Source organism: Furipterus horrens, unplaced genomic scaffold (genome assembly GCF_987537825.1).
Source record: "Furipterus horrens unplaced genomic scaffold, mFurHor1.1.pri manual_scaffold_12, whole genome shotgun sequence".
NCBI classification, from domain to species: Eukaryota; Metazoa; Chordata; class Mammalia; order Chiroptera; family Furipteridae; genus Furipterus; species Furipterus horrens.
The window spans coordinates 7,512,175-7,522,160 of record NW_028327182.1 but is presented as its reverse complement, the minus strand read 5'-3'; the positions used below and the strand labels follow the sequence as shown (position 1 = coordinate 7,522,160).

Below are 9,986 nucleotides of genomic sequence, written 5' to 3'. Positions count from 1 at the left end.
CATGTACACATTTACAATCTTCGGGTGAACGCAGCCATGGGAGAAAATAGGAACAGGGCCTTTTTGCATTTCTGTGTAAACTGTGTCAGAATCCAAGTGAGTGGACTCAGGGTGACTTCTAGCTGTTTTGTTTTTATTTAAGGGAGAAAATCCAACTGACAAGTTTTCATCTCACACATATTTCTTGTTTGCGTTTCTTGCTCTTGAGAAAGATCTCTTGCTCTGATTTGCATATGGCGTGATAAACAAAAGAAACCACGATCATCTCACACACAAAAGGCCAGATTCGAGCCGGTCACTGGTCACGAATGGATCCGGTCTAGGGGTTCTGCTTGAGAGAACAGAGATTTGCAAAGTTCAAATAGTACAAATAAGGAGCAAGGTTGCTCAGAGCCGTCCCGCTCCGAGAGGCTAATGACACAGATCAGGTTTTCCCTCGCGCCAGCCATTTCAGCCCTCACATTTGAACAGAGTGCATGCAACACAGACCAAGCAAGGGGAAAATAAAAAAAAATAAAATAAAATAAAATAAAAAAATAAAGGAAAGATAATGAGAAAGAATAAAACCGACAATAAACTTCCAACCAACGAAACTGGAGAGCCCGACGTGTCAAAAAGTGACTCCGCCACCTCCGTGGGCCCAAACGCAACAGGTTCCCAAGTGCAAAAACAACCACCAACTGCCGCCGGATACAAACGGCGCTCCTGTAAAGCTGGCCGCCGAAGTGCGGGTCTGCAACGACCCCGAGAACCCACGCGCACACTCGCCCGCGCGCTCGCGCCCCGACTGGCACCTATACATCCTCTGTACACACCAACCGGGGCCCCCGTCGCGGGAGGGCGCAGGGGGCGGCCGCGGAGCTCGTACCTATGATACACACTATGTACAGGGGAGCACAGCGGTCCTCGGCAGCGGCCGCGCGGGGTCATAGCGCGGCGGCGTAGGCCGCGGGGTAGGGGTCCAGCTGAGGCTTGCCCATGCCCGGCAGCAGGATGTAGGCGAGCGGCGGCTGCAGCCCGGGGCTGGGCCAGGCGCTGCAGTTGCACGGGATCATGTAGCCCGGGTTGCCCGGGCTGGGGTGCGAGTGCGTGTGCCCCCCGGCGGCCGCCGCCGCCGCTGCAGCCGCGGCCGCTGCGCCGTGAAAGGCGCCCGCGCCCGCGGTTGGGTATCCCAGCGACGACGCGTACGGGAGGCCGGACGACGAGGACGAGATCTCTGCCATCTTGGAGCCCAGGTCGAGCAGCGAGTAGGGGCCGCCCGCGGCCGCGGCGGCGGCAGCGGCGGCGGCGGCGGCGGCCGACTGCGGGAAGAAGACGCGAGCGGCGGCGGCGGCAGCGGCGGCGGCCGCCTTCTCCGGGTTGGCGAGCAGCGACTCCGGCACCAGGCCGCCGCCGGCGCCCGCGTGCAGCCCAGCACCCGCCTTGAGCGCCGGGTGCTCGGCGTCGGCCACGCCGCCCAGGCCGTAGGGCACCGGGAAGGCGAACTTGTCCTTCTTGAGCAGCGTCTTGGGCTTGCGCCGCGGCCGGTACTTGTAGTCCGGGTGCTCTTTCATGTGCATGGCGCGCAGCCGCTTCGCCTCGTCGATGAACGGCCGCTTCTCCGACTCCGTGAGCAGCTTCCACTCGGCGCCCAGGCGCTTGCTGATCTCCGAGTTGTGCATCTTGGGGTTTTCCTGGGCCATCTTGCGCCGCTGAGCCCGCGACCACACCATGAAAGCGTTCATGGGCCGCTTGACGTGGTCCACCGGCTTGGACATGCTGTCGCCGGGCCGCAGCTGCAGCCCGCCCGGGCCGTCGCCCTCGGCCCGGAGGAAATCAATGTTGGCTGTCCGCGGGGGCACGTTCGCCCGCCGGCGCTCGCCGCGCCCTTCTCCGCACCCTGAGGTTGCTCCCTCCGGGAGGAGGGGCCCGCAGGGGGACCAGCCCAGGGCCGCCCTGACCTCTGGCCGAGCGCTCCGGGCAAACCTCTCCGGAGCACGGTAACTTTTAGGTGTTGTCCCCAACTTACGGTGGCAGTTTGCGCTTTGCTTTCTTTTTGTCCTTCCTCTCCGGTGGCTTTTTCTCAAGAACCCCCTGCAGGTGGTCGCTGCCTGGCAGAGCTCCCCCCCTCCTCGGTCTTTTCTCTCTTAAATGCACAGCAGCCCGGAAAGTTGCGGCTCAGAGGCTCCGCCAAGTTGAACCAAGGAGCCCGCCGCCGCGTGCTGCCAAGTGCCAAAGGGGGCTCTCGGCGGCTGGAGTGTTTGGGTTCTCCTCGGTGACTTTCTCATTTGACAGTAGCAGAGGGGATGGGGGAGGAGGAGTGGGGATGGCCAGGGTGGAGGAAGAGGAGGGGGTGGGGGGAGGGTCCTGGCGCTCCGCAGGCAAACAGAGCGCAGCAGTGGATATCAATACAAACACAGCAGCACCAGCCGGTCTTCCTGACTCGGGGCAGGGCGCGCTGATGGGAATCCCCCCCCAATCGACTGGTATTTTTGGAAGGGGGCAGCTGTCCGCGCCCCCCAGCAGCTGCCTTGCGTGTTCTTCCTTTTAGGTTGCAGATCGCAGACGAACGTAGGATGAGGCTTGATCAAAGTTGGGGTCCCCGTGCCTCGGAGGAAATCCTCCCGACTGGCCAAGGCGCCGGCTCCCAAGCCATGCCTGCTCCCCTCGCTCCGAGTCCCTGCAGACGCGCCGGCCGCCTGGGGATCCCGGAGCGCGCCGAGCGAGGAAGGCGGCTCTGCCTCGGCGCGCCCGGCCCGGCACCGGGCGCGTCCGCACCTGGCTTCTCTCGACTGCCGCCCGGCACTTGCAACTAACTTCTTCCAAGTTTCCTGCGCCGGCGCGCTGGCCTGGCAGCGTGCGCCCGCGTGCGCGCCCAGCCAGGGGACCCTCTCTCCTGGGTTCTCGGGACAGAACCGAGCAGGCGCGGAGGCGGAGGTGCTGGAGGAGGGGATTTAAGAAACCGCGACGTCACCTCAGTTCGCAGGTCCGCGGTGCGGCTGTTCCCGCTTCCCCGACTGTCGCAGCACAGCCGGCCCCTTCCCGGGCGAGGCCGCCACTCCGCCGCAGCTTCCCAGGCGGCAGGAGCCCAGCGCACGGGCTCAGGTGAGTGTCGCTACCTGTGACTGCGCGCGCCCGGAGCCGGCGCTTGGTGTGCATGTCCAGTCGCGGCGGAGTGTGTGTATATCTGGGGGTATGCGGAGGAGGTGGAGCCCAGGACTCCAGGAGGGAGGAGGGGCCGGAGGAGCCTCCTCCCGCTCCCACACTCCCAGGACCTCGAATTAAACAGGATCCCCTCCCCCTCCACACTGCTCCTCCCACCCCTTTTCAGTAGCGAGCAGGTTTAGGCGAGTGGAGAGCCCGGATCGCGCCACGGAGTCTGCACCCTGTTTGGCAGTGGCAACCTCGGAGTCATCCCGGCTACCCTGGCCGGCTGGAGCAGCACCGGTCGCGGCTCTGGGATCCTCTGCGCAGTGGAAGGAGGGGCGCACCAGCAAGAGTCTTGTGGACGCACTCTAAAAATGTTGGAGACTTTGCCTAGCAAGCAAGTGCTTATTTTCCTCGGATGTTCAGAGGTTACTCGCCACAGATGCTTCCCGCATTTTCTTGAGCTGGTGATGTACGCAGTCAGAGGTAGTGATGTGAAAAATGACTGAGGAGGGAGTGAACATGCTCTTGGCAACCCATTCGAAAAGGAGCTAGCCCAGGGTGAGAGTAGGCATCCTTGGCTGATAGTCAGCTCTTTAAAAATTCTGGGTGTTTTGTTTCGTTTCTCTTCTGGTTGTCAGAGCCATCTGTATGCTGATCTCTTTCAGGTACAGTTAACTTACAGTAACTGACTTAAATGCAGAGAGAGAGGGTGAAGGTGTTCACAATAAAAAAGAAATACAAGATGTTTCTCTAAAAGAACCAAGTAAAACATACCACTCATGACATATTGGAATATTTCTGTGTGAAACACAATTTTCTTCTTAGTAGGAGCAGTTTTTTCTTTATAATTGACATGATGCAAAATCAGACAGCATGATTTTGTTTGCATATTTTCCCTCACTTCTTGGTATGCAGCAGCATACTTAAAACATGATCAGTCTAGAAGTTTTATTCACAAGTAGGCCTGCCCTTCAGGGAGAACTTGCTTGCCTTCTTTCTTTGGCGGTGTGTATTTGACCTAGGCGCGTAGTGTGTGCAGGTAGGAAGTTCCATAGTGGTTAACTCTTTTAAGTCTCCACTGCCATATAGGTTTCCGCTCACACACAGAGACACACACAGACCCCAAGCATTGACTGAAGTTAGGGACTTAAAGAAAAACTGCTCATGTAAGAGGGAGGCTTGTTTTATCATTCATTTCAATACTAAGATTAGTGATTGTTGCTTTCATTGTAGTTGCTGTGATGACATAGAAATGTAAATCGGCAGGGAACCGTGTAGGAGTTTTATTTTTCTTAAGCTATCGCATTTTTATAAATGTTTACTTTGTAGCAGTTATTCCCCTGGTATTGCGGCAACAATTGGGCTGATTTCTCTAGAAACATATTCCTTTACAGGCTCTCTAAAGACTGTCATTCACAGACTCTGGGTGGGTAACGTTAAACACTGGCAAGTGTAACTACGGGGGCTAGAATAGTAAATACACTGTTTTGTGATGATCAACTACAGAGTGATCATCTCTAAGCTTTTAACCTACTAACCTAAGAGTTTTGAGACAAAACTGATACCCTATCATACAAAGAACATATGCATGAGGAGGCAGGATATGAAACACTGTTATTCATTATAAACATTGTGAATAAAATTGAGTGTAATCATAAACATTATCTTGACATATATGAAAGGATAGGATTGAGAAAAGATATTTTACATAGGTTAGTTAAACTGTAATACAGTCTTTTCAAATTTAAGTTAAAAATCTGTTTCCATGAATTATTACCATGGAAATAAATGTTTGTATAGGAAACTGAAACGTATGCTTATCTGTGCAGTATTGTATAAAAAATAAAATATACATGCTTCCTTGGTAGTTTTTAAATTGTGCACTATCGCCTGTTTAGTGATATTAAATAAATGAACTTGAAAGTTCTTAAGTTCAAGAATGTTAACCTGTACAAAAAAAAAAAAAAGGTGCTTTTCATACCTAAAAAAACAATGGCTGTTGGGTGCTTGTTGTCTAGTCACCAAATAAAATTGCATTCATTTCATAATAGGAGAGATTTGGTTTTTTGATTTCAGTTTTTAGGGGATCAATATTCTTGGCCTACACCCTTGCCAACCAAGGCAAGACCCTCGCAATAAGCTGTGCCTGACAGGAAGGTAGCGGGCACTACTGTTACTAACCAGCCTCACACCTCTTGCGTGCGTCTGCTCGAGCTTTCCACAAAGTAGCTTCTTATGCCTTCTCTTTCTTAGGTACCAAAATATATTTCCACAAATGTTATGTTTGGGTAGAATATTGCATTTTTGTTCTTGTGCATTTTTTGACCTAACGGTGAAAAATACCAAGGTATAGGAAAGATAATAGTCTGCGTGAGTGAAGAGTAAGGGAAGAATACATTGAAAGAGAATTCTAAGTTTGTTGGGCTTTTTATTGTCAGCTCTTGATTGCGAGCAACCACAGAGTGAGTGCACCTTGGTCAGTAGAGTCTGTGTGGACTCTGGATTGTCCTCGTGGCCACAGTAATACACCTACGCTCACAAACACATCTAATTAGAAACTGACAGACAGACACTCTCAGGAAAAGTTTGTGAGTCTGTGTGAATTCAGTTTCTTCTTTTCCCCCTTAAATCTGACCCAGTGAATGGTGTTTTTCCCAATTCTAAAACTTTCACTAGGAGGCAGCAATGAGGTGGTTGGGGATTAAAAAAATACATTGGGAACACCAGACTCACCAGCTTTCTTTTTCTTTCTCTTTTATAAAGGAGGGGCGAATATTTGGGTCCCAAAGGAAGGCAAGGGATCAGAGTGGATGAAATCACTGCATTCTCACCCAGAGGGCTTACCATCATCTTTTTTTCTGGAACCATGGACATGGTTAAACCACAGGGAAATGACGGGGCAGTAAAGGCGATGCCCTCCAAGTGCAGAGGCCAAGTCTTCGCACCTGGGACACTGAGAGCAGGCAGCTCTAGTTGGAGAACTTTGGGGTCTGAAGCGAAGGCAATGAAAGAATTCATAAACATTCATACCTGCATGGAAAGGTAATACAGCCTGTTTGTGCTGTTAAGAAGGACATGAGTAAACTGTGACAAAAGCCAACCGTAGGCTGTTGTCACAGTTTTTAGTCCTACTCCTCTAGCTCCCTGGTTCTACTCTCATCAGCCCCACTCCCATCAGCACCCCCAAAAGGGAAAAATCCCAAACCATGGTCCACATAAAGGCGGAGAGAGGAGAGGACGTGAATCGGACAGTCATGGCGGGAGTGAACAGCTAAATGTCCATCTTTCTGAGATTTCTGGCCCTTTGTTCTCACTGCTCCAGCCATGCTTGCGAACTGAGAGTGTGCAGACCAATTATGGAGACAACTTCGCACGTCCCTTTTTTGTAGTGCCCACACAGGCTAACGTGGTGAAGACGAGCTTTACCTCGGTGACCAAGCAAGAAAAACAAAACAAAGAACAGCCACCTCTCGCTCCTCACTCCCCCCCACACAAAGACCCCTGAAGGATAAAAGACAATACAAATAATCCAAGACAGACAACTTCACAAAGTCCTGATTTCAAATCCCAAGAACCCTGTAAAAGCGATGGAGAGATTTACTTCTCCTGGGATGAAGTAAATCTTTCTCCTGCCTTTTTTAAGTAGAAGGAAGCTAGCCATGAGCAAACACAGAAATGAGTGAAGAGGATTGAACAGTCATCACATCATGTGGCCTGTCATGAAAAATCCTCCAACCCATAGTTTTCAAATGAGACTGGGTTCTGGTGCAGGGCGGGGTGTGTGGGGGGTTACTTGTAAATTTCATCACTGCACATGCTCTGGTTGATGTTGAGAAAGAGCAAATGTGAAAGAGGGGTTCCCACTTAAGTATTCCAGCAGGGTGGTAAACAAACCTGCTTCAGCTTTTCAAAGGCCCTCTGTCTGGCTGTCCCTGCGTCCAGCTTCTGGAATGTCTTGCCCTGGGTGGTTCTCGCCTTCAGATTTAGCTTCCTAACTAAGGACGGGTCTGCTTTTGAGTTCATTTGCTGAGCAGGTTGATTATTTTAGAGTTAACATTTGAGTTCCTAAGATAGCCTACCTTTTATATACATTCTTATTTAATTCTTAAGAAAACTCTGTGAGGGAAGAGCTACCTCACTTTGCAATTGGGAAAATGAGCCTTGGAGCAGATGAATTGATTACTTGGCCAAAGTCACACAACCCAAAGTGGAAGGAGTGGGATTTGAACTGACTGGATGCTCTTCTCAGTGTCCCCTCTGAGTCCTTGTGGAAGGCTCAGACTCTCAATCCTACCTAACCTCCTCAAGCTTTCTGTGACTCCCTCGGTGCCCCACTCCCTCTCTGAGGGAGTGCCCGATGGCAGTCTCTCCCATAGTGCGTGCCAAACCCACACCAACAGTACGCCAGTCACCAGTCAGGGGTTGTCACCACAGACTCGGCCTCAGCTGCAATCCACCATTCCTCATGCTGTGGGCTTCCCGCCGCAAACACTGAACAACGACAACCCTTAACGATCCCAGTTCCTCCCCTTTCTCAGATAGCCAAAAGCTGTTCTAAGAGGAAATCTCATAACAACGATATCTAATCTCAGTCTTCATGTCCCCCCAGCCCTAATTGTCCAGCCCACCCTCTCTCCTTCCCTCTCCACTTCCCTCCTTCACCCCTTTCTTTTGCAAACTCCAAGTGCACACCGTTGATTTAATAACAGTTCCTAATTCATGATGCCCTCTGAGAAGTGCTCCATCAATGGCTTTATTTATTTATTTAATGGTGTTACATGTACCTGTGAATCTACCCCGCAAAATCTGCCAGTAAGCCCGTGTCAAACCAAATGATATCCCGTTAACTACATAGTTGCCTCCTCTAACCCAACGTAATCATTTCCATTTCCTTGATTGTTTTTATATAGACATATAGCTCTGTTGATCTATATGTATTCTCTAAAACTATGTTTTCACTTTAATTTGTTTTTAACTTAACTTACATTTTAATTTGGTATAAAATCTGTACTGAAGAAATATTACATTTAATTATGGTGTTTGGACTCAATAGTACTGCACGTTACTGAGTTTATCCATCTTAGCTGCTATTACATAGTCAATGGCATCCATATTGCACTGTGTCTTTGCTTATATTCTCCTGTTTCCGGTTCTTACCCGTGGGCACTGGCTGCTCTAGGCGTTCTTTCTCCCATTCACTGCAAGAGATTTTGCAGGAAAAATTAAAAATGGGAAACTCATTCAGTGTTGCACCCTTTTTCCAAGTGTGTCCTCTTGTGTTTTCTGTTTGCTTTTGACTTTTCTCCTGGCATTCAGGGAGTGGATTTTTAATGTGCTGTCCCGAGTTTATAATTATCATCCATGGGAGGGGTGGTCTTATAGAAGCTATTTCTCCATTTCCGGAATCCACCTGAAACTGATTTCTGTGGACAGTAGGAGATTTGATTACTTTTCATATGGGCGCTCAATTTTCTAGAACCTTTAATTGAAAAGTCTGCCTTTTTATACTGCTCATTATTGCTACCTTTGCTATATGATGGAGTTGGTTTCTGAGCTGTTTTGCTTCATATTTTTCAATTTTTGCACTAATGTTGCACGATCCTAATTCAAACAGAGCAACTCCTCTCATAATTTTATTCAAAATTATCTTGGCTACTCTTGGCCTTTGCATTTCCATATAAATTTTGGAACAAAATTTCAGGTTCCAAATATTGTTTAGAAACTCAAATATTTTAATTTTTTTAATTTTTAATTTTAATTGACATATGATTGACATGTGACATTATGTTAGATTCAGGTGTACAACATATTATGATATTTCTATACATTATGAAATGATCACAGTAAATCTAGTTAATATCTGTCACCATATATAGTTACAAAATTTTTTCTTGTGATGAGAACTTTTAAGATTTACTAAAAGCCAAATATTTAAAAAATCATTTAAAATAATACTGCTATGAATCTCTAGATTGATTTTGGGAGGATTGACATTTTTACAATTTCAACACTTCCAATTCTATTAATTTTGTTGTTCTTTAGTTTCTCTGAGTAATATTTTATAGTTTTCTGGTAGAATTCATATTCACCTATTATTTTTTGGTTTTGAGAACTATTTTTGATACTATAGTAAATAGCATATTTTTAAGATATCTTCTTTAAAGATAATATCTTTTAAATGATATATTTTCTGCTTGTTGCTGGTATATAAAAATACAATTGATTTTTCTATATTGACTTGGTAGGTGGCAACCTTATAAAACCAGTTTTAATTTAATTTAATTTATTTGTAGTTTATTTTTTAAATTTTCTACATACAAAATTGTATCATCTGTGAATATTGAGAGTTGTCTTCTTTTCTAATTGTTATATTTCTTTTTCTTGCCTTACTGGACTGTCTAGACTCTTCAGTTCATTGTTGAACAGAAATTGTAACAGTGGGCATTCTTGTCTTTTTCCCTACCGATGTGTGGCATAGTCAGGGGGTGGGTCATGGTACTCTCTGCAGAGCCCAGGGCTTTTCATGATCTAGTTCAGCCCTGGTCCTAGGGCCACTCAATGACACACTCCTACACATTTTCCTGTAATTCTGCTTGGTTATGCTTTTCTCAAATTAGACAGTTAGTTGACCAGCCAAGCCATCCAGTCTTTTATCTCTAGAACAAGAGTCCCGCCTGGTTGGGTCCACGAACTGCGCACCCTGGAGGAAAAACTCCATTGGGACAAACTCCTTCATTCCTTTATCCGCCTCGCAGAGGGTTTTGCCAAATATAGTTGCTCACCATTTGCCTAGTTGTCATGTTAGACCATTTGCCCTGACCTGTTTTTATGCCACTGCTATCTGCATCCTGCATTAG

The 9,986-nt window shown here is 48.2% G+C and overlaps 1 protein-coding gene across 1 annotated transcript; it reads right to left on the bottom strand.

Moving 5' to 3' along the window:
- Positions 1-868: 868 nt before the first annotated feature.
- On the bottom strand, positions 869-2,947 carry SOX21 (SRY-box transcription factor 21). Its single transcript, XM_090258454.1, has one exon. The coding sequence runs from the start codon at positions 1,755-1,757 to the stop codon at positions 927-929; it is 831 nt and encodes a 276-aa protein (XP_090114580.1). The 5' UTR covers positions 1,758-2,947; the 3' UTR covers positions 869-926.
- Between the last annotated feature and the right edge of the window lie 7,039 nt (positions 2,948-9,986).

Coding starts and splice junctions, on each gene's coding strand:
- SOX21 (XM_090258454.1), bottom strand. CDS start 1,757: ATGTCCAAGCCGGTGGACCACGTCAAGCGGCCCATGAACGCTTTCATG.